The sequence below is a fragment of the Ceratotherium simum genome, chromosome 9, assembly GCF_057802395.1.
Source record: "Ceratotherium simum simum isolate JZ-2026a chromosome 9, ASM5780239v1, whole genome shotgun sequence".
Classification (NCBI taxonomy): Eukaryota; Metazoa; Chordata; class Mammalia; order Perissodactyla; family Rhinocerotidae; genus Ceratotherium; species Ceratotherium simum.
The window spans coordinates 83,487,970-83,513,110 of record NC_141908.1 but is presented as its reverse complement, the minus strand read 5'-3'; the positions used below and the strand labels follow the sequence as shown (position 1 = coordinate 83,513,110).

Here is a 25,141-nt window from a genome sequence, read left to right as displayed (position 1 = left end):
CCAGCCACAGAAAAGCCCCTGATCACGTGAAACATAATTGGCCTTCCACCCCCATGTGGAGACTCACTGGTCACACTGGTCAGGCCTTTTGCAGTAATTCCAAATTTCACTGTTGAAGGGATGTGTCTAGTTCAGCGTTCTCAAATGGCTTAGGGTGCCACCACCACAATTTTGCCATAGCAATATTATTCACCTACTATTATGTACTTAATACCTTTCTTCAAACAATCTGCTTTTATTAAATTACTAAAATTTAAATTCTATATTATTAACATAAATGGAAAACCAGTAGAGGCTGCCATAAACAAGAGGCAAATGTAAAAATAAATACAACGGAAACAAGTCATAGGAAATTTTATCTAGATTGGGTTGCCTGCACCTCCCCCACCCCCCAAAAAAAGATACTGCCCATGTTAGGGTTGTGTTAAAGACCAGAACCAAAATGAGACCCTCTCCTTGATGTGTTCAGAGGGGGTACAAAGGGATCAATGTTCTCAAATACGGCTCATGTTACTTAATAACCTTGCAGGCACCACCTAAATCCTCTCACCCACCAGGACATGTGCCCCCACCTTGGGAAACAGTGACCTAGCTTAACTCCTATCAGCACGAACGGTGGAAACTGTGCGATCTGAAACCACACTGCCTGGGTTTGACTCCGGCTTCAGCACTTTCTAACCGTGTAACCCTAGGCAAGTTATACAACCTTTCTTGGACTCAAACTGAGAATAATGAAAATACCTGTCTCGGAGTTGTTTGAGGGTTAATGTAAAAAATGTTCTGAGACATTCCTGAGGCAAAAAGCCACTCAAAAATATTTATTCATCAAATGATGAATAGAAAGTAAGAGACTTAACTCTGTCAAGGAACAATAGAAAAGACTTTTTGGTAAAGATGAAATTGAGCAGGTACTAGAAAGACAGTCGGACCGCATTTCAGTGGATGATGGATGAAAGGACAGATGGATGGAGCAGACTAACATGGGATGAAGGAAACAATTAAGTGAGGACAAATACCACAGAGTTCCTCTTTTCTTCTCCCTAGCCAATAAATTCAAGATCTCAAATTTCTGCTAGTGTCAAACATCTCTCCACCCCATGTTACTGGCATCCTCAAGGCCGTCTCATAAGTACTCCTGAGCAGGTCTACTCAATTTCCCAATCTATATTCTTACATCTGTGGTTTGGTTTCTTCTCAGCTGTTATAGTCTCCCTTGGTTGACACCAGTGCAAATGTAGGTTCTCACGTCTCAGGGGCAGTGCCCCGTTTGGTCAAGATTAAGCACATCTGTGAACTTCTCCTTGACCACTTCCCCTAGACATGCTGCCCTGCCTGCGGCTCCCCCAGCTCTTCAGGCCCAGCCTCCTGTCCCTTCTAGTGATGCTCTGGAAGGCCCAGGACCAAACCAAGGCTCCGTGCTGTTGTCAGCTGGGAAACACTCCTCTTATATTTTGATGTTACACAGAAGAACTTAAAAGTCATCCTCAAATCAACATCAAGTTGTTGCGGATGAATAATAAATTGCTATATTTGGAATATTTATTTTCAGAACAAAAATTAATGTTTTTTAACAACTCTAGTTCTCTTAAACATAATTTTAACATTTATGAAGAAAATAACAGTGCTACAACTTTAGATTCTATGATTCCAAAATCAAATGGTGCCTTCCAAATTTGTACTGAGATCTGTGATTATCTCTAAAACTCGATTTTCTTAATGTGACTTCTTCACGTTAGAACCTATGAATCCTCATCCTTTACAGATTCCTTTATTCTCTTAAATTTAGTTTGCTTCATATATTGCCTAGAACCCAACCACGTTTTATCAGATTTTAATCCCACATATACAAAAATCCAATCAATAGAATCTATGCTATTGTAATATCCAAAGCCAGAATTAAATGAGGGATCCAACTTATATTTAAAATTCTTGGCAAATAAACTTAGTCTATATGGAAAATATCTATTTACATAAAATCATGCTACATGTAATGCAAGACTAAAAAACAAACACCCTTTTATCCTAAAGTGAATATTAAAAAAACTACAAATATTGCCATAAAAAAGGAAAGATCTTTTTCCCATAAATTCAAGAAACAATCTTGACATGTTTTGGAATGCAAGTGAAAAGAACACAGTCCAAAAATGCGAGCTATGGTCTTTGTTTTGTCATGCTGGCTGTGTGACCTTCATCTGCATGAGCTTCAGTTTTCTTTTCTAGAAAATGAAAAGGTTGCGTGAAATGGACCCAGAAGTTCTGTTATTATACTCGCCTTGTGCTCTTGTTTCCTCTCTTCCCTCTCACCAGTTCCCCAGGACACCAACTTTGTAGGCAGGTTTTATTTTTTCAATAAGTATTTATTATCGAGTGGCCACTATGGGCCAGGATATTTGCTAGGCACTAGGAATGCAGAGCTTTAGAAAAAATATGGTTCTTGTTCACATAAACCTTGCAATTTAGTGGGCAAGACGGACATTCAACAAACAATCAGAAGCATTATCCATCCTCATGATCTTGAGAAGGGAAAACCTCCCTGTGCTCTGCAGGTTACAACAGGTGACTAATTTAGATTGGGGGCATCAAGGAGGCCACAATGAAGACGTGGCATTAAAGTGAGGGGTGGAAGGAAGCACGTCGCAGCCTTCAGGGTATAGTGAGGAATGCGGACCAGCCTGAGCGACAGAGGTGGACCGGTTCAAGGAACTGAAAGACCAACAACGTGGCTGAGGCGTGGCTGAGGTGTGGCCTGTGAAGGGGTGCAGGTACGAGGCTGGGCCTCCTCTGGACTGTCAGGGATGTTAGATTTCATTGTAAGTGCAGGGAGCTCATTGGGCCGGGACCCGCACCCTGAAGTCAGAATCCCACCTCACCACTTACTAGCTGTGTGACCCTAGGCAGTTTCCTCATTGACAGTTATTGGAGGATTAGCTAAATTGATGTCAATAAAGTACTTAAAACAGTGCCCAGGGCGTGGCACACACTGCAGTGTCTGTTGTTCTTATTAGCATCTTATTCGTGAATACCCTCCTATCTCCAGGGCGCTGAGATGGGGCTCTGGGCTCATCTCCTCCCTCCACAACTGGTTCCACAGTAAAGCGAGGGAACATGAAAGGAATGGTGATCACCCTGAACTGTGGTGAGGAAACAGAAGGGAACTCAGTAAACAGAGAGGTGCTCTTGAATCTCTCTCTGACTTCAGAGATTAAATGGACATTGTAATATGGGAAAAATATTTAAGAATTCTTGCTTTGGAGCTGTCATCATTTTAGTTCAAGAAGAGGAAAACGGCCTTCCACCTAAGTTTTCTTCAAAATCTATTGACTGTACCATTATTTCTAGTTCTCCTTCACCAATGGGGGAATCTTTTAGAACCTCGATAATCACCTAACTTTACAATTTCACTTTGCAATTTAGAAACCTCAGCAAATAAACTTCTCATCCACGTTGATGGTGGATAACTAAGGTCTGTAAACACACAACGAAGCACTGAATAAAAATCAACTGTTTCAATGGAAAAGGGCCTATGATTTACTCTTCTCCACTGTCCTTTGCTCAATTCCTAATAACTTTGCAATGATCCCTTGGATTTTCATAGGCCGTTCCTTTCCATCAAATGCAAACTCAAACTTAATATTCTTAAATTTGCCTACATTTTTATATAATATTTCATTACCTTTTATTTATCAATTCCAGTAGAAGGCACTGAAGACACAAAAAGTAATAAGACATGGGTTATCCCCTTCAAATGAGGGTAGGAAGAGATGGGGGAGCAGACATAAGCGAGGAGCAGCAAGGAGGAAGAGAAAGGGGAGGATGGGGTACAGGTCAGGACAGAGCCTCAGGGGCGAGGGGCAGCGAGGGGTGAACACCAGACCCTACTCCATGAGGTAAGTTCATCCATGTTCTCTCAGGGACATAGCACCAGATGGTGTGACACCAGACTAATGTAGCAGCACTTCACTAAAATTAAAACGACAAGCTCATGAATTTAAGTCATTCATTCATTTATCTACAATCCATTTTTGAGCTTCTCCTGGATGCAGAATCGGATTTGACTTGATAGCAGGCTGTTTTATCGAGGATACAACCCGGCTTCTCTAACAGTGTTCTGTGTGTTATTTCCCCCTCTAAACATTCACATCAACGGGCTTCTGAAATGAAGATTCCTTCATGATCTCTTCTGTTTTCCTTTCTGTATTTTTCCTATGAGGTAAATAAGCTTCCACCTGACTCTCTGGGTAGATCCTACAAAACCTCAGCCACAGTAATAGCTGTCCCTCAGCATCCACAAGCCAACACGCTGACAGACCAGTGACACATTGTCCAAAAGAAAACAAAGTGAGAAAAGTATGAAAGTGGAGAACAAAGATGACCAAAAATATGAGCTAAAAATCAGGTTGCTAAATTACTTTCAAATGATTTAATATTTAACATTGGAACATCAGTCCCCTTTTTAAAATGTATGTAATCTTATATCGATATACGAAAACCAGGAAAACACAAGGTGGTATAATTTCTTCATCAAATCACAGAGAAGCTAAGCCGATCAAGTCTTGAGGAAGGTCAGGAGTAAACAGTTGGTTTATAACTCCACACACAGTGTGTGCTGGTTCTCTTTCACAGCACCGATGTCACACACACCTGAAAGCAGGTAAGGTCCCTGTGACTCGCTCTCCAGCTCCAGTCCTCCCCACTCCCTGGTGCCCAAGAGTCCCTTGCAGGACCCTGGGTCCTGTCCAGATGCCCGTGAACACATGTGAAGTCTGGAAGTGTGCCCATGTGCCAGCTGGTTAAACGGAGGGTATGTGCTTTCTGCATGGGTCTCAGAGTCTCCACGAATAAGGGTCTGATCCCTAACCCAGACTCTCCCAGTAGCTGCCGCTGTCACGTGCCGAGTCCCTAAACCTTTGCAGAACAAAGTGACTGACGAACTGTCTCTGGGTTTTAGCGACAGTTTAATTATGCATCCTTTTTTTTTTTTTTTTTACCATGCAGGCTCTTAACTTACCCCGATAGCTGCTAAGATTGGGGCCTGATAAATCCACTTGACGTCTCCAGCACTAAGTTCCCAGCATCTGAGTCGTGAAAAAGAACTTTCATGAATAAACTGCAGAGCAAATAGGCAGTGAGAATTAAGTAGCATTTTAAGTTTTGCCAAAAATTCCAGCCCCAAGGTTTTGATTAAGAAACAGACCAAAAAATCTTCTCGTAAAACACCCAAACCAGTGAAAAAAGTGTGTAATGGGTCCTGGTATCCATACTGTTAGCTCTAGAGTATCAATAAATATTGGTGAGTTATTTTTATAGTAACAAGAGTTAAAACCACATTTCCAGAGCCACAAAAAAATTGTAGTCTTCTAAACGTGGTGCAATCGATACTTCATTTTTATCATCACTGGAACGAGAGAAAGGCTCTCAGTTTCAGCAGTCAGGGCAGTTCTATTATAACTCCATAAGTTGTAGGACTCTACTGACAAGAATGCAAATGACTCTCATGGATCGGAAAATAATGGAAAACTGAATGAAAATGACCTTTGTCCACAGAAATGAAAACTAGCTGTGTTCCGTGGAACGTAATTGATGAGCACCCTGCGAATATTGACCAGTTTTCACATTTATTTGCAAATTTATTTCAAATATAAACTTTACTAAATATAAACACGTGATTCTTTTTTTCTCCTGTGAACTGGTTATAACATCTTACTGGTTCCCTCATTAATTAGTGAGTTAAAAAGTCTGTGACAGGGGCTCCTTGTATATTTGCATAAGATCCATTATTTTCTTTAATTTTAAAAAGTTAGTTTTTAGCAGTACTTAATAAAAACACTGTGTAATTACCTATTTGTTACACTTACTTCCTGCCCCTCCCACCCAACTAGGATTTCAGTCCCACATGGGCAGGGACAATTTGTTCTTGTTTTCTGATGTATTCTAAGTGCTCAGAACAGGACACAGCACATAGACATCAATAAACGTTTGCGGGAGTGAACTGAATTCGAGTAAGTCTGACTCAGCCTCACCCAATCTGGTTCGTGGTGAAGGTCTTACACCAGAATAAGCAGCGCGGGTTGAGAAAAACTAGTTCCACTTGAAACTTTCATGTAGCACTTTAAACAGTTTCTTTAAATTAAAGATATAGAAATAAAAGCCTTCAGTTTCTTTCTCCATAGACAAAACCTAGCATTGATTGTGGCAACAGTAAATGAAATCTTATAAAGAAATTTTAGGGATATAATGATAATTTTTTAATTCTAGATGGTAAACTTATCAAAAAGTTACTTTTAAATTAATGAACGAGTCATGGATAATAAAAACCTATTTCAAATATTCCCTGAAGGTAAAACATTTTCAGCACACATGTGATAACTACATTTTTTTAAATTTAATTTTTATATAGGCAATACATTCTCCTTTCCAAAATCAAACTATATAAAAAGACAGATGCTGAGACATCTCTGTCCTCCCATGTTCCTGTCTACCTCTGCCTCTGCCCCTCTCCGTACAGGTAACGTCTTTTATTCCTTTATTGTATATGCTTCCAGTGTTCTCTTACATATATGATAAACAAATGAACAGCAAAGGATATACTGGAATATTATGAGGAAGCCATTTGGTGTAAAACTAATTCAGCCTGACGTTGTTTTTCCAAAAGAGCCTGACATGGCCTGCTGAGCATGCACTGTACATCTGCTTTAAACATTTACCATGTCCCAAAGACAAGATGATGCCCTTAAAGATAGGGATGTATCTTCCCCCTATATTGCCATTTCCTTAAGGATAAGCCTCTCTTCCTGGAAACTAAGGATTAATTACTGACCTGCTATGCTCACCTTGTGACCACTGACCTGCTGTGCCAGCTAAGCATTTCGTGACAGCAGTAAAGGAGATATTCCTGTCATATGTGATGTATGCTTCTTTGGGGAAGGAAGGGCCCAGACTATAGTCCTCAAACCTGGCTCATAATAAAGTCACCCCAATTTTGATTTATAGATTGACTATGGATTATTTTCATTGACATATATACAAATACTATAATCTTATTTTCCCCTATCTTACAAAAAAATGCAATGTATACCCTATTCTGCAACTTGATCTTTCTTGGCAGTATATTTTTTATTTCTTTCCATATCAGTACCAAGAGAGCTCAGTAGCACAGCATCCCATTGAGAGGATATTCTCAGTTAGATCAAGCAGATCCCTAGAATACAGGGTAATCCTGGTCCAGCCACCCTGAAATCTGAAGTCTGAATAACAATGGAAATCAAAGACAGGGGACTTTTACACTTACACATCACCGAGCATATCCTAGCATGATTTGCATGCATCTATTTTTCACATTATTCAACCAGACAAGAAAGATGAAAGACAGTGTTACTGAGCTGTGCAGAGCGTCTATCACACTACCCTAAAAAGGCTTTCCACTGTAAGGAAAGGGACAGACACTGTACGAGTATAAACTGAACATTGATTCACTAGCTACAAAACTCTTAGATTCCATAAATTTCTTTTCAGTTTTGATATTTGGTGATATCTTCACAATCTTCTCTCTCTGCCTCAATGACATTTCATCATGGCGTCTCCTAACACACTGGAGACAATTCCAGCTCTACAAACTACTTGTATTTGGAAGTAGGTCACAACCAGCTACCTCTAAAAAAAGGAAAAACTTGACTTTTATCATTTTCAATGTCCAAGTTTCAAGTTTGCCTTTTGATATCAGAGGCACCCAAGACCTCAGATTTTTTTTTAAGAAAATGCTTTAATCCTTGTTTTTCATAAATACCCAATGTCTCAGCTCATACTGTGTTTGTTACCATGGCCCAGAAACTACCCTCTGTTCCGATTTTTTAAAATAAATTTTAACACTCTAGGAAGTGCAGGAATGAACGGTGGAGCGGAAGGCACAGAGGTCTGACTAGGACGGAGGACTTCCTGCAGCCAGGACCCAGAAGCAGGAGACGCACTGCCCGACCAGAGAGATCCAGGGACTCATACTGACTGAACACTCCATCGTCTCCACAGCCCACAGTCTGACACAAGCAGAGCAAGGGCAGATCTCCCAGGAGCGACCCGGCATCCTTTCTAGGTCCTTTCCACTGCAGGCCCCACCTCTCCTGCTGGCATCTCTTATCTACTTTGAATGAGGAGGAGAAGGTAATAAGATATCTTATAAGATGTTTTGGCTTTTGCAAGTAAAATGAAAAAGAAACAAAAATACTTTTTAAAGTTCATTTGTCCAATCTAAACACTCAATTATCTCATCCTACCTTAGCCAAATCACTCTTTTGATAGAATTTTAGAACTGGAAGAGACTTCCTTTGAATATTCAATAGAGTTTAGAGCATCTTCTCAAAGTAGGTATGATCTGCTTAACTCTAACTGGCCAAGATGCACAGAAAATCGGAGTTCTAGTCTTGAAAGGCAAGATCAGAAAAAGATGAATCTCCAGTGTCAGACAGGAGCAGGGACCCCCTCGGTCCTTTGGAGATGCTCCGAGTCTGCTCTCTCCACTGAACTTGTGACCTGGCACACACAGAGGTCAGATCATGCTCAAGAAAACCCACAAACATTTTCTAACTATAGACGAGCTGAATTTCATGCCTTCAAATCAGGCAATTTTGAAATCATGCCATGTATGTGGTAATACAGTTTTATTTTATATGGAAAATAAATGTAAATTGACCCCTTAACCCAATTATCACTCTCAGATCAGGGCACTCAGTACAGAATTCAAGATTTTATTCTGAGAAAGGTAGGAATAAATATTTTGCACAGAGGAGTCACATAATCTAACATATATTTAATTTTTTTACCTTAATTCAACTGTTTTAGAGCAATATTAAGTATCCGTTGTATTTTTCAAAATATTATGTATCTAATAGATTCTTTGCCTCAAAAATAATAAAGTTGTATTTCTTTTTTTTAGCAAAAAGACTTATGATTATTAACAGTTTATGATTTAGTTTATGATTTTTAAGAAAGAACGCAAGATAACTAAGAAAACCAATTATCTAATTCAATATAAAATACATCATGAATGTATTTGCTTTCCCTCTGTGCTCAAAGCCCGTGCTCCCTCTGTTGAATAGATGAGTGAGTCAGAATTGTTCCAGGCCGGCTCTGAAGAGTAACCTGATGTCTCCAGGTCTCATTTTATTCATGTCTCAAATGAGAGGATCAGACCCAAAAATGCCTTCGGTCCTACCTTCTCTAAAATTCTGAATCTCAGTTGGAGGGTTACACATCTTAGGGCAAATTATTCAGCATTATTTAGTACCTCTTTACTGACTTAACCCCCCTCCCTCCTCCAAGAAATCGAATAGCAGATGCCACGGGTTTTCTCTGAGATTTCCAATATTGCTGTGTAAATATAGCAATAACGGTAACAATGTAGGTATCATGAACCCTCAACTGCTAAAAATCCAAAGAGCATGAAGAGATAAAAGCAAGTGAAACGCAAAGCCAGTAAGTTCTAGAACCGAGGGCAGCTGAGTGGGAGCTTTGGAGCAAGTCGCAGGAAGGCTGCACCTGAAGGTAACCACCAGGGAGCTCAGATTTTCGGGAACTGTGGCTGGTTCTCTACAGAGTTCAGGTGCCCACGTAAGGTGGCACTGCATACAGACAAAACAATTTCTGAAGGAAATACCTAATAACTCAAAGCAAACATGTAGGCTCAAGTTAAAGAAAGGCTCCCAGGAGCTAACAAAAAGGAGTTGCCGCCGTGAAATGTACACAATCTGTGGACAGTGAATTGTATTCTGTTAACACCAAAGGATGCTCAGCATGACCACACGTGTAAGTTAAAGCTGTCTCTTTAAATAGCCTTTTCACGTGTCACAAGCGTCTAGTCAGCCCAGGCTGCCAGGACAACACGCTACAGACCAGGCAGCTTAGACAGCAGATATGCACTTTCTCACAGTCTGGAGGCTGAAGTCCAGACCGAGGTGCAGCAGGCTCCGTTTCCGGGGAGGCCTCTCTTCCTGTCTCCCTGATGTGTGCACACGACCCTCGCTTTGTGTGCACACGGGGAGGGAGGGAGCTCTCCGGGGTCTCTTCTCAGAGAACACTAATCCTGTCATGCCAGAGCCCCACCCTTATGACTTCATTTAACCTTAATTACCTCCTGTGGGCCCTGTTCCCAAATACTGTCACACTGGGCTTAGGGCTTCCGCATATGAATTTTGGGGACACAGTTCAGCCCACCGCTGGAAGTCTGACTACCAGAGCAAAGGGCAGGCACCCAAATGCTTTCCCACTTTCTCCCTTTCTTTCTTTGACTCTTCATTACTAAAACTAGAAATAATACAAAGAAATGAATGTTTCAGTATCCATTCATCATGTAGCCTCTAAAGAGAAACCTAGACAACTGGGGGCTAGTGATTCACTAGGATGGATTCCATTTCTAAAGTGCATTTGTTTTGTTGTTGAAAAGACAAGAAAACAAATGGGATGGATGAAATCTAGAGTTTGCATTTCAATATAGATAAGCAGTTAGTAAGTAGAGCATGCGTGTTAAACATAGGTACTAATATAAGTGAGGCATCTGGGCATGACATATCCCTGATACACTAAATACATGAAAGGCACGACATATCCCAAGGCTCACTGGTCTTGACATCTTAATTCAGCCACTGATGGGGGAAACCCATGCCCACATATCCTTTGCCCAAGAAACACAAATGAAACCCAGAGCTGCTCCCCAGGTAACTGGCAGCTACAGCTGCGGCCAGGCGTACCTGCACCTGCACCTCTGAGACAGCAGGTGTGTGTCACTGGCCCTGGCCATCTTCCATCTGGGTCCCCTTGCTGCCACCTCATCTCTGGTCCTCACAACCACACCATCAGTGGGGAAGGCTGATGCAGCAGAGAGAGGATACGTGCATATTGCCTATCCCAGGACTCGGGTGGTACAGTCCTTCCACCTGCTTGCACCAGATCCTAAGTGTGTTAGCATACCCATCTCCTCCCTCTTGCTTGTCACAATGTGTTTTAAACTGATTTCAGAAGTGTGGAGTTGGAGCATCCTAACCTGGTTTGTAAGCCTGTCTGTTCGGTGGCCTCTGGGATGGACAGCTTGCTGGCAAGGTACGGGAGTCCCCAAAGGGCAACGCCATCAAGAAGAGCAGCAAGTGAGTCCAAACAGGGAGTCAGAGTCCTGAGAAACTCGGAGGCTCTCCCTAACCCTTCTTTCTACTCACCTCGCATCAGCCAGAGTTGCCCGTGCCACAGCCCAGGCTGCAACAAACACCGCTGGGAACCCTGCAATCAGAAAAGGATTCAGAGACCATATTTCTCCTAAGATTAAGAGATTTTTTTTTTCTTATATTCCCCACACATAAAAATATACTATTAAAAGTTGAGAAAGGGAGGCCGGCCTGGTGGCATAGTGGTTGGGTTCGCACACACTGCTTTGGTGCCTGGGTTGCCGAGTTCGGATCCCAGGCGCACACCTATGCCCCACAGGTGATGCTGTGGCAGCGTCCCACATATAAAGTAGAGGAAGATGGGTACAGATGTTGACTCAGCGATGGTCTTCCTCAAGCAAAAAGAAGAAGATTGGCAACAGATGTTACCTCAGGGCCAATCTTCCTCACAAAAAAAAGTTGAGATAGAAAAACACACATGAAAAATATTGATATGTGAGCAAGAAAAGTCCACTTAATTTTCCTCTTCTCCATTTGAGAAATGAGCCAGGCACACTGAGGTTATGTGTTCCTGAAAGTCTGAGGATGGAGGTTGGCCCAATTTCCACTTCAGGGATACAGGCCAAGCCACATCTGGAGGGTGCCGGGACTGAAGTTCCCGGCACCAGAAGCAAGCAGTGGCCAGCGCACTGGACGCTGACTTGTCACACTGACAGCACATGCTTTCCAGGGGAGTGAAGCAACAGGGGGACTCACGAGGAGCTGCAGGGAGGCTGCTGTTTTAAAACATTAGAACTTTTTCCTTCTAAAAGTGGAAGGCACAGAGAGGCTATACTGCAAGTTACAAAATCAGGAAGTTTTGGTCAGTTTAGCCTCTTCTGCTTTTTGTTCATATTGGCTGAAGACAAAGCATCTGCATGCATGAACAGCTTGGCGAAGGGTGGTCACTATGTTAGTGTGATGATGTGAGCAAGAGATATTCATCCTTCACAGAAGATAAACACCTCGTGAGCTGCAATGTCAAGTCTGTTCTACTGACTTTCCACACGTCCGTGAGGCAGGGAAGGTCGACTGCTGAGTTCACGCTACAGTTGACAGACTCTGACACAAAACAATCACACACCACGACTTTACAGAATACCCCAACAGAAGACCGAAGGGTGCAATGGACAACTGTTCATTCTGTGGCCTTTATGAAAGAGGGTTAAAAAAAGGAAAGAGAGACCCTGACAAAAACATGACAGAAGCTGGGAAGCACCTTACAAAGGGAGAGAAAACATTTTAATCTAACTTAGAACATTTTTTAATAAACACAATATTAAATTTTTTACCTTTAAAAACACATTTTTTTTTTGTTTTTTTGTTTTTTGTGAGGAATATTAGCCCTGAGCTAACATCCATGCCAATCCTCCTCTTTTTGCTGAGGAAGACTGGCCCTGGGCTAACATCTGTGCCCATCTTCCTCCACTTTATATGGGACGCCGCCACAGCATGGCCTGACAGCGGTGCCTCAGCGTGCGCCCGGGGATCCGAACCCGGACCGCCAGCAGTGGAGCGCGTGCACTTAACCTCTACGCCATGGGGATTTGTAATTTTTAAGATATTCTTTCTTAGCAAAAAAAGTGAACAAAGAAATAGATTCAGATGAATAAAAATTTCATTAAAAAATGAAAATAAGATAATGCCCTCAACACAGAATATCTTTGCTCTCCTCAGTGATCATCTGATTGGATTTAGCCTCAGCCTGCCTGTGTGGTTACTTAGTTTTATGATTCTATACTCCAATTTTATTTATTGTTTGTATATAACTTTTTTTTTAAAAATATGCTCAAATTCTATGTTCCAGGAAATTGTTTTTCTCAAAATAGATCTTCCCAGTTCCGGTTATTTCTTAGTTTCCAGCTGGCATATTCTATCCATCCATCCATCTACAATCCATCCATCTGTCCAACCACACATCCAGTAAGCATTTACGAAGTGCCTACTTATGTGTCAAGGACTGTTCTAGTCTCAGAAGATAAAACAATGAACAGATAAACAATAAACCTGTTTTCCTGAAACATATTCTGGTTGGGGAGGCAAAATTAATAACACAACTTCAGTTATCAATTAGCGCTATGAAGAAGAAACAAGAATGACTCTCTGTAACGGAGGGAGCATGGCTCCTTCTGACAGGAAGGTTCAAAAAGGCTTGACGTGGGTCCCTTTGCTCTTCTGCTGCCCAGGCTATCTTTAAAAAGTGTCTGTCTGACTATGATCAAATTTTCACATTTTCTGGTTTGCAGGTCTTCTGCTTCCTTTACAATCTCCTGATCAGGCAATTTCCTGAATGATGTTCTATACACATTGATTAATGGTGCTTGAGTTGGAATTATGTTTTAGATGATAATTATAACAAATATCTTATATAGAGCACCATGTCTTACTGAAATTGCAAGCCTCTTGGAGGACCCTCATTCACAAGACTAGCATAGAGCTAACTATGGAGGAATAAAGAACAGAAACCGTTTTGAGAATCTTTAAGGATCTTAGTATCACATTATTACATAATTGAGAACACAAATATAGAAAAAAAGTTTGATATTTAAAAGTTATTTTAAATTTAAATCTTAATTTAAGTAAATTTAATGTAAATTTGAATGCTACTCAATACATGCATTTACCTTGAGAGCTGAGTTATTTCTGTAAAATGTGTCTGTATCAGTAAGCAACTCTGAGAGGGAGGCAAATCTGGTCCGAGAAAAGTAGACTTGAGTTCTGCTCTGGCCCCATTACTGCTCTCCTTTAAAATGACGGTTTGGACTAACAGCAGCCAAAAATTTTCAGCAATTACACTTTCTTCAAATAAAAACTTATACAGCATCCCACTGCATAAAAAGTGGGGTGACAGGTTCTATGTAATTTTATCCCATTTTGCATACTTCAGAGGCTTCTCAGAACCCGGCCTCAGCCTTACCCTCCTCCTGCAATGCTATTGTAGTCACAGCTTGATCATAAAGTACAGAGTTAGCCCTAAAAACTAGAGACCCATCAAGACATGGGGATTCTCAGATTTGCCACAGACATATAATGTCTTACTAACCAGAAACCTTGACTTCCCTGGAAATCCAGTCAATTTGCTCAAACATGAAGCTGCAGGCCACGCCTCCAGCTCCCTCTCTGCTCATCGCAGGAGGCTGCCCATCACCCGCTGATCCATTCTTTAAGGAACCTGGAAGACCCTCTATACGATTTTGGCAGAACTGTTCTCCATTCTCACAGGACTCTAAAGCCAACACTGAATGAGCACATCTCTCTGTCAGGAAAACTGCAGAGCCTCTGAAAGTCTTCCGCTGTTACAAAGGAGGGTGTCTATTTATGAAACTTGAGAAGAGCTACCTCCCCTGAGATGGAATTACTAGAGGAAACAAAAGAAATATTTTAAAAATATATCTAATTCATAGTCCAAAAAATGCTCTAGAAGAATAGAGAAGGGCATTGTGAGAAAGGACAGCCTGAAACAGAAGAGCTACAATGGAAAAGAAAATATGTTTACTGAATTAAACATCGTCAGCGGGCAGAAACAGTAGAAAATCAAACTGGTGGAGAGAAGGTGGAATCTTGAAACCAGGTGAACCCGTAGAGATAAATCTACATAACTGTTACAAATTTGAAGCCAAAGTTGACTATAATTTATTTTCTTTGAAAGAGGTAGTAATTTATGTAATTTTAAATGATTAGAAGTAAAACTCCAAATTACATTTTAAAAGTCTGGGAAAATGACAAACAGAGAGAACCAACTTCCTTATCTTTCACAAAGTAGGGTCAAAATATGGATCTTTTATTGACTCTAATGGTTAAATATAATCGTAACTTTAAGATAACCTTCAATAGAATTAATAATGGCATTAAAATCATAGGAAAACTAAGTGGTTTTTCTAGGTTTTATGTTTTGCTTGAAGCAAATAATGAAGGTTTTTAATTGTGTAAAGCTGTTATATTGACTATCAAATAATTTCATGAACAGATTTTATAAATTTAATATTTTGAATATAATACATATGAGAAAAACAGAAAACAAAGTAACCTAAAGGGTCATAGCGCATGCTTCTGGTGGGCGGGACTATAACTCATATCTCTGTACTTCAGCTGTATTTACTGCCAAAAGACAATCAAAAAATCTCTGCTGGATTGAGATAATTTTATACAGAGAAAATAAAACTGAAGTATAGTACCTTCTCTTGAGCATTTTCAGAGAATACAGAATGTGAAAATACTCTAGACGGAAGCTTGGCAGCAGGGCATAACCAGGACAGGTGCTTTTATATGACAATATGTACACACCGACGTCTCATCTGACAGGTGAAAATTAAGAGTGGCTGCTAACATAGAGGTAACTTACCACATTCAATAAGGACAAAGAAACAAGACTGACAGGTTTCAAATACAGAATTAAATATATAGAAAAATAGTTGAAAGAACAAAGTGGAATCAAGAATAAAGTGCCTTATTTATGAGAAAATTGAGGCAGGGATAGGGAAAATTAAGAATGTGGTTGGTTAAAAGAAAAGAAACATAGTTATCATTAGTATTTGCCTTTTCTCCTCTATACATCCTGTGTCGTGATACAGACGTGTAAAAACAGTCATGTTAAATATTTGCCTTCAATTTAGTAAAGGTCAGATATGGCATCTGCACCTCTTTAGACTGTAATTTCCTTCCCTTCCAATCTATTGTTAAGAATCAGCAGAATCAATGTAAATAATGTAACCCCAACATCACCACAATGTGAGTAATAAAGTTCTGAGTATTTACCCAGCTGAAGAGTCTATACAGGTGACAAAGGAATCCAAGCAAGCTCTCTCCTCCAGTGAAGCCAGTAAATCTCATCGTTGGGAGAAAGTTTGAAACCGGATTCCTACGAATTATTCTAGCAAAGCATCCTGCAAAGCAGCTATGATGTTTTTGATCATTATTTTTCTTATAGGGATTTGGAAAAATGAGTCAGAATTAAAAATGATTTTTTTAAATCTAACTCTCAGTGTGGAGATAAGAGAAAAATAGACTTGGATATTTATTTCATTAAATGGTAGCTGTTTTAGGAGCAGAGGGATACTCTTAAAAGAATATTCTTTTAATTATATATGCCCTAGACCAGACAATTTATTTTTTTTTTAAATGGAGTTGCAAAGAGAGACAGAGTCAGAAGACAGATCAACTACAGAACCATAACTCCATAAAGATGGGTCATTACTGTTTTAGATTGAGGTTAACTACATGAGCATGAGATTGCACGTGACTTGCTTTTTTCAGAGTGAGCCTCCATGTAAATCCTACTTGCTTTCATGTATGTTCCTGAACCATTTGATGAAACGAAGATTTCAAGTAATGATGCTCATCGACCATGGTGGTCATTCCTATGCCAAAATGCTTGTAGACAAACAAATAAAAGTTGTAAAGGAAAGTAAGAAACTCATACTTGCAAAGAAGCTCGCTGGAACCTTGACTATTTTTTATTTTTTTCAGAGAGAAATTTGAAAACTAGTTTTCCTGGGTTTCAGTGGGACGAAGTCCTGTCTTGAAGGAGGAACAGACTGAGTGATTCAGCCCAAATGAGAGTTGATGGGGAGTTAGCTATCAAACCAATAAGTAAACAAAGAAAAAAGAATTTATTATGTGTGACTAGTGGTGTGGAAATCCAAAAAGTAAAATGTAACTCAGACATACGTCTCTATTCATTGCTGAATTTTCTATCAACACCTTTATCCACGTCTAGTAATTATATGGGTACACAGATATAATTTTGATTTGAAGGCAAACTACTGAAAACTGTTGAGGAAATTTCCAAGGTACCCTTAAAAAACAAAATCTATCTTTTTTATTTTTAGTAACTGCTAGTCAAAGATAATGGAGACCCTTAAAATAGAAAACTTGCCTTCAGAAATAAAACTTTATTCACAACAATCATTATTTCATAATAAATTAAGTGTTACAGTAAACTGACCCTTTGTCTTCTTAAGGTTATTAATTAATTAGCACGAAATGTAATACTCGTTACTTCACATTTTCAAATGTTAAAACAATATTAAGGCAAAGCAGGCAAAGGAATACTATTATTTTGGAGGAAAACCCCTCAAATTTAATCTTGAGCCACTGAGTTATTTTTTTTCCTGTGCTGAGCACCTCATGATTTGGATATTAAAATAACAGTTGAGATCCGCAATTGTTAATCTTCAGACTTCTTCATTTTAACCACATGAGTTTTCATTTATCTTAAATTTTAACAAACAAACCACATCCTTTTCTCCACACCTTGATGAGATAGCGCCTATCCAGTAATCCTTCTAGTACTGATAAGGCATTTTTGGAATGTGAGCTGAATATCTTTTTTTTTAAATTATTTATGCCAAAAGTAATTTGAATTATTTCCTTCCAGGAGACACAGTAAGTCTACATAATTAGGTGTAATTTGTGTTGTTAAACGTAGTCAAGACGGCCTTATAAATTCCTCTCTGGCATTCTCATTATACAACCTAGAAATATAAATCAAAGATGGGTTATTATATCTCAGAAATTCAAAAATCAAAATTTTTAGGAAATTATTGCTAAATCAGGACAGTGACATCATAAGACATGAGCATAGCAGTTCTAAATGTGTGTGACTAACAATATGTTCTCTTATATTTCCACCAAAGAATCCTCTCAAGAATCTGACCTAAGATCACTAACCATAAGTTAAACATGAAAACTTTGTTACCACTGGGAGGATTAGAGACTTGACCTTAGTAATTTTCCCCAATGAACAATGAAAGAGACAGAAGCAGGGATAAAGATGGGGAGGAATTATATCAGGAAAATGGCCGAAAGAATGCTAACGACAGGCAGGACAGAAAGGCCTGGAGCCCATGATCCAGTTTAAAGGAAAGGAGACATACAGGCCTTACCCCAGCCTATCAAGGTGAAGCCCCACAGGTATTTGGTGTCTGAAAAGAACGCCACGAAGATCAGACTATGCAGGTAGAGACCTTCCACCAAGATCCAATAGTAGTTTGTAGCCAAGAAGTAAATAAACATCACAACAGCAATCTTGCACCCAACCTGTTACAAATAAACCAGAATCGCATCATATTAGAGCTCCAAATTGTACTGGATGCCAACATTAGACCACTAAAGAGCAGTTCTCCCTTTGTTTTTTGTAATCTAATATGTCTTGTACATAACATACGAAGGCCAAGACTGTTGAAAGAGACCAGAACAAAGTTATTTTAATATAGCATTTTTAAGACTATGGGTTTGGTTGTATTTTTAAAGTAAGATTTTTTTCCTTTAGAAGTTATAAAAAATCACTTTTCCTTAATTTTTTTTGTTTATAAAAACAATACATGATCATCAGAGAAAATCAGAAAAGTAGAGAAAAGCATAAAGAAGAAATATTATCCATCATTTTACCACAAATTTATTTCATTCTGGTCTTTTTTATGCCCCAAAAGTTAATGGCTTAAAACAATAAACATTTAATATGTCTTACGATTTCTATGGATTGGCTAGGTGACTCTGCTGATCTGGGCCAGACTTCACTGATCCTGGCGAGGCTCACTCATAGAGGTCTACCCTAGACTGGCACACTGTCACTTCCACTTCTACTGTCGGATAAAACAAGTCACAAAGCCAGTCCAGAATCAGAATCGGCAGGGACTCCAAAGCCACAGGCCAAAGGGCAAAGATACAGCCGGGACATTAATTCACACCATCAAGACAATCAATCTACAACACCTAATTTCCAGATATATTGCTCCAATGATGATAATGCTTCTAATTAACTGAATTATTGGGTGATCCTATTTACTAAATAACATCCAGACCTTTAACAGCAGAATCAAGTAGCATGGGATCTTATATCGGAACAAGTCTTTGCGTCTACAATAAAGGAACTAAATGTCACAGGCTTTCAAGGCCCAAGCTTCTGATTCTGCAAGTGGGCTTCTTACTTCTGAAAATGGTGAGCCACAACAGCTGCCACGGGCCATAAAACAGATGCATTCCAATCATGTGCTTTTTGAAGTTTCCATCCCAGGATGTTCTCGAGGAAAGAGCCCAAGCACTTTTAATAATCTAAGATGATGAGTGATTGGGCATGAGAGTTGAGGACGGAATTGAGGTAGTGAATGTCAGTATATAAACTGGTCACCTATTCCACTTTGTTCAGATATAAGACAAGACAGCATAAGTTAACGCATTTAGTGGACTGTAAAATTTTACTTATTTGTAATTTTATTCAAAGCTGTAATGAGAGAAAATGGTGAAAACACTCACGTATTGTGATTTGTCCAAAGAAGGCGCTCCTATGGAAGCTCGTGGGTCAGCCTGCGTCATCAGGGACCGCAGCCCCTCTGCACCCAGGTGAGTGTGGGCCACTCTGTCCTTGACAAAGATGCTGGCAGCTCTCAGCATGAAAGACACAAACAAGTGCATGTGGATATAGTTCCTAGTGCAATGCAGTCGTCTATGGAGAGAAAATATTCAGTATTTAGATTTGGATAAAATCAGAAACAGGGAAAGAAAATACATAAATGAGCCCAAACCCCTCCCAAAAAAGATGAAAATATAGTAAACCTGAACAAAGACAGAAACCCATTATGTATTTCCAATAGAAACAACTGGGATCAAAAACTAAAATGTAACTTTTTGCGAATTAATTTCAAATTTATCCTGATCTGCTACCATGTTTATCCAGATTTTGCAGTGTTAAATTATACTACTTTATATTATAGCATTATATTATACTGGATATTAAAGTAAAAATTGGTTAGTGGAGAACCACCTTGAACAGGAATAAACATTATTAAAACTGAAACTTTCACATTTTCAATACATTCTCTATAAGAAAAAGCAAGACATTTTGATAGCATTACACAGTTTTATTTCCTAGGAATGTAAGAACGTAAACAAGCTTACTTTAACATAAAAAGCTTTGGAATTATAAGAAGATCTTAGATGCAAGTTAAGTCAGTAACTTCCCTAGGAGTAGATACAGCACCACCAACTTTCAGTACAGAAAGCTAACTCCAAAAGATTTTTCTTTCAAGTTTGATGAAATAACGCTAGGAAAAGGGTTGTATAATCTGGTCAAAAGGCCCAGCTCTACACAGCTTGACTGCGAGAAAGCACAACCTGCCTGTGCAGTGAACACACTACTGCCCCGTCTCTCCCAGGAGGACAGAGTACTCAGTGTAAGGGAATAAGACATTCTTTAATCCAATAATATATTTTTATATTTCATAACAGAGGAGGGAAAGGTCAAATGAGAATGAGCTAGATTTAGACCTTTTGGAAGTATTGTATTGTCCGTATGTTAGGGACACACATTTGCGTCCATTGTGCCCAGACAGTCCTCCTCACTGACTGTGACTCTTCATTGGGAGCGTCTTCACAAGTGAGCGGTACTTGGCCAGATAGGTTATCAAGTGTACGTGGCAATGACTTACTGCGAACAGTGCCATCACAGTATATAAGCAGGTTTTGATTCTTAAGAGCCTCAACACTATTTACTCTCCTAATAAAGGAGTATTTTGTTTTGTGAAACAGAAGAGTTTCTGAATTTTTTGTATAACATTTTGCTGTATAGTATAGCAATTGTTTAGAAAGAATCCACTATCAAATACTGTGATGAACTATTATGTAATCTGCATCCTCCTGAAATTTTATGTACCTTTTGTTCTCATAAATATTTGTCTATTACTCTGAATAACCACAGCTAAGCTGGTGCAATGGGATGAGCTCTGGACAGGGGTCAGAAGGTGACGGCTCTGTGTCCAGCGGGACCACCCACGACCTTGTGACTTTGGGTGCTGAGCTTCAGTTTCTTGTCTCTAAAATGGGGGAACACCTGCCAAGCCAACTCCACAAGGCTATCTTGCTGAAACCCTCTATAACCCCAAAAATATGATCATGTGACTCTCTACTTAAAGACTTCATTGGCTCCCTGTTACCTGCCCTTACAGGACAAAATTCGAAGCTCTCGACAAGGTCCTGCAAAACCTAGTTTCTCCCTGGCTGGCCCTACACGGGCACTCCTCCCTGTGCACTAAACGCTGCATTCACATGGGCTCTTCTATGTTCTCTGAGCACACCCTGCTCCTTCGTGCCTCTGGCCTCTGCACATTCTGTTTCTATTATTAGGAATGTCTGAATCTCTCATCATTCAGTGTCAGCTCACACGCCAGTTATTCTGGGAAGTCTCTCTCCCTCGTCTTGTCAGGTTGGGGCTAGCCCCTTGGTGTTCCCAAAGCCCTTTATAAAAACCTGTATTACAGTACTACTGACAATTTTTATTTGATAATCATTTAATAGGTCAGTCTCTCTCGAAGGTGCACATACTACTTTTCTGGTCTGTGACATATCTTAACTTGCCCTCCATCAATACCAAAAAAGGTCTATCATGTGACAGAGAAAAATGCTTGCTGAATAAATGGGCTAGTGAATCGATAAAGAAAAAGCTTTGGTAATATAAACTAGACCACTACGATATGGGTAATTGTGTTAGAAGAAGTTGGAATATTAGAACCAGTCATTTATTTATTAATTCAACAAATATTTATTGAGCACCAGTACATATGAAGTACATTGTAGCTACTGAGAAGGCAGCAACGAGCAAATAGAAAAAATAAATGCCTGCGCTGGTGTACTTTACATTCTAGATGTAAATAAAAATAAAATGATAAACGTGTAAAACGCCAGACAGTACATTCGATAGTGATAAATCGAAGGAGAAAAACCAGGAAACAGGTATGAGAAGTTTTGAGGAAGAGGGGATTCTAAGATAATAGGAAACAAAATACAAAACTTCTTTCTACTTGCGGTTTCTGTTAGCTTCTAAATCCTCTATTTTAGTTTTCTGAATATGTTATCTACCTTCACCCCTTCTTTTCCACATATAATTTAGCACTAAATTCTTAAAATTACTACTATCTTAATTAATCTATCTCAAAATCTTCCATTTCTATCCAAGACAGGCTTCCTGTCTTGCTTCCCACCAGCTGTCACTCCACCTTACAACACAGGTGACACTCATGTCCCTCCGCTTAAAATCCTTCATGGCTCCTCACTGCTCTGAGGGTAAAGTCCAGACTCCTTATAACCCACAGGCCTCAAGACATTCTCCACCCTGCTTACCTCTCCAGTCTCATCGACACCAAAATCCTGAATTCTCAAATATTCCACGCTTTTTCTTGATCTAAACTTAGCTTTCGAACTCACCCCCAGCCTCCTCTTTTGGTTAAATCTTATTTATACTCAGGTATCATTTGAGATTTCACTCCACTCAGGAGGTCTTCCCTCGTTTCCCTCCTCTGCCCACCAGAATCACGACACATCGCCTAAATCACAGCACTTCTCAGACCGTGAACTGGCTTCCCAGCTCTTTGCATCACAAACCAGCTGCAAGCATCAGAGTATAAATAAACGTTGTTCACTGTTTTGTCTCCATATTGGTATCTAAAATTTTATGTTGACTTAGATTAAGTGGAATTGAATTGGATAAAAGTTTAAGTGGATAAAAAATAAACCACAACAAAAGCAATAAATAGTATTTCTTTACATATGATATCAGATAATTTGGGAGATTATTTAAAATGAATTTCTGTCCAATGGCCATAAAATCATTGAGAAAAATGAAATAAGTCTTCACATCATGAATGAAAATCTTTGCAACTCATTCAGCTCTACTCTGCATCACTTCGCAAACAAAATACACTGCAGTGCAGACCTACTGGCTTAATGGTGTCCTAGCGCTTCAATGCTTTAAGTTTTTAAACAAACGAAAAAAACCTCTGAATTTCTCATGAAAAATAAATTGTCAAAGTCAAATAATATGATAACACCAGACCAAACTCAAAAACTTGCATTTGGGAAAACTACTTGGGGTCACAGATTGTGAGACCTCTGTGTCTTCTATGGATCGGAAACAGCCCTGTCCCTTCATGGAGAAAGTGAGTGGACAGGCTTACCTGAAGTAGCCGATGATGAGCACAGCCACAGCCAGGGAGCCGAAGGAGACGGAGTATCCAACGGTGTACATGACACGGAGGCGCTCGAAGAACTCTCTCTGAAGGGAGAGAGCACATCAGAAATGCAGTTGGAACAGATCATCTGATGTAGATAAACTTAAAACCAAGCTTTTACCTGTCTAGAGACAGGTGATGTGTTATCACATTCATACAATACAGATTATTTTCTGGCCTTCCTTTATTTCCTAAATTCAGGTCAAGGTTAAAGATGCAATAACAATATTTGGCATCTTTTGTTGTGTGAGGCCAAACTAAAGGCTGCAATATTTACTCCGTATATTTGTGCACTGCTCATTTTAACCAATTGGAATTGTATATCTAACATGATATTTGGAGTAAGTAAAACATAGGTTACAGGACTATTTTAAGAGGAAACTGGTAAAAAAATGTCATTTTTGGAATTGTTCCAATTTTCTTTAACTTTCTTATTGAGCTGTAGTTCGCATGAAATAAAACGCACAGACTTAAAATGAGCAGTTTGACATGTTTTGACAAACTGAGCTTGCTGGTCAAAAACCACCCACACCCAGGTGACTGCTCCTGCAGTGTGTCACCAGACAGCTCTACCTGCTCATGCACTGCACATGCTTCTCGACTGTTCTCGGACTTCTTAGAATCACACAGTATGCACTCTTGGTCAAAATACTGGTTTTGATATTCACTGATACTGTTGCATAAATCAATGGTTCATTCCTCTTCAACTTTTTTATTTTAAAATAACTATAGATTGGAAGTGACTCAGCATCATGGCAGAGTGAGCTTCCCACACTGAACTCTCCCCCTCTAAGACACAACAAAAAGGACATTCATACTCCAACAGAAGCTATTCACACAACACAGGGGACGTCTGAGGCACCCAGGCAGCCATACACTCAAGGACTGAGGTGCTGGAATCCCCAGAGGAAGTGTAAGGAGGTAAGAGGAGCTCCCTTCCTTCCCCAAGGACTGCGACCCAGAGACTGAGACCATGGGGCTCTCGGAGGAGGGGGAGGGGCGGCTCGCTGCATGAAAAACGGCGCTCTCAAAGGCCCCTCACAGCCAGCCCGAGGGGATCCCCCTACAGAGGGAGCGGAACTGTTGTGAGGCTAGTTTCAACAAGTTAGCCCGTCAGGAGAGCAGAGAGCGACAGTGAGGCAAGAAACCTCTGAGATCAGGGAGGTGAAAGTAAGCGTCCCTCCCCCACCCCGGCCCACCAGACTGGTGCTTCAGCACAGCCGCTGCTTCAGCTCAGCCCCGTCCCCAGAGGCAGCGGCCCCCAGGTGCCCCACCAGACCAGCAGTGGGGTGAGCCTGCACCCCCGCACCAGAGGCAGGGGCAGCTTAGTCCCCACCACGCCACAGCCCCAGCTGCTCCAGCTGGACCAAGCCACAGCCCCAGATTCCCCAGCTCCACCGTGCCACGGCCCCAGCTCTTTCAGCTTTACCACCCCCCTCCCCCCAGCTCCAGCTGCTTCAGCCTGGCCTGTGCTCAGGCTCCAGCTGACTTGGTGCCAGCGACTTTGGCCCACCGCACTCCAGCTTCCCCTTCTTTGTTCCAGCGCACTCCAGTTCCAGCTTCTTTGGCCGGGTGCACTCCAGTTCCAGCTTCTTCAGCCCAGCACACTCTAGTTCCTGCTTCTTTGGCCCAGCAGCACTTTAGCTGCAGCTGCTTCAACCCACCTGCACCCAAGCACCAGCTGCTTCGGCCTAGCTGCGCTCCAGCCCCAGCTGTTTCCATGCTTCCCCCTGAGCAGCCTCCACTCAGCCACACCACAGATCAACCAGGGGCTGACAAGAGTGACCACAGATTGAGGCAGGCCAGAATACACAGCCCTTGACCCCCACCCAGCGGCAGAAAGAGGAAACTGCGACCATATATTTTCACTATGAGGAAAGGTAAGCCAACACCGACAGGCACCATGCAAAAATATCTTAAATCTCCAGACCAAAAGGAAAATGACAAGCACCCAGAAGT

The 25,141-nt window shown here is 40.5% G+C and overlaps 1 protein-coding gene across 4 annotated transcripts in view; it reads right to left on the bottom strand.

The window, feature by feature from the left end:
- Positions 1 to 25,141, bottom strand: part of PTH2R (parathyroid hormone 2 receptor) — a 53,820-nt gene that overhangs the window by 15,953 nt on the left and 12,726 nt on the right. Inside the window, exons 1-6 of one of the 4 annotated variants that reach the window (XM_087435735.1) lie at positions 24,847 to 24,927; positions 23,129 to 23,226; positions 19,437 to 19,626; positions 18,068 to 18,221; positions 11,199 to 11,259; positions 5,009 to 5,075 (exon numbers count right to left, since the gene is read on the bottom strand). In XM_087435735.1, the coding sequence (XP_087291861.1) occupies positions 5,009 to 5,075; positions 11,199 to 11,259; positions 18,068 to 18,221; positions 19,437 to 19,626; positions 23,129 to 23,199 (543 nt within the window). In that variant the 5' untranslated portion in view covers positions 23,200 to 23,226; positions 24,847 to 24,927. Of the gene's footprint in view, positions 1 to 5,008; positions 5,076 to 11,198; positions 11,260 to 18,067; positions 18,222 to 19,436; positions 19,627 to 23,128; positions 23,227 to 23,755; positions 24,159 to 24,695; positions 24,823 to 24,846; positions 24,928 to 25,141 lie in introns of those variants that run through there. The other 3 variants (XM_087435736.1, XM_087435737.1, XM_004426854.3) reach the window with 3 other exon arrangements.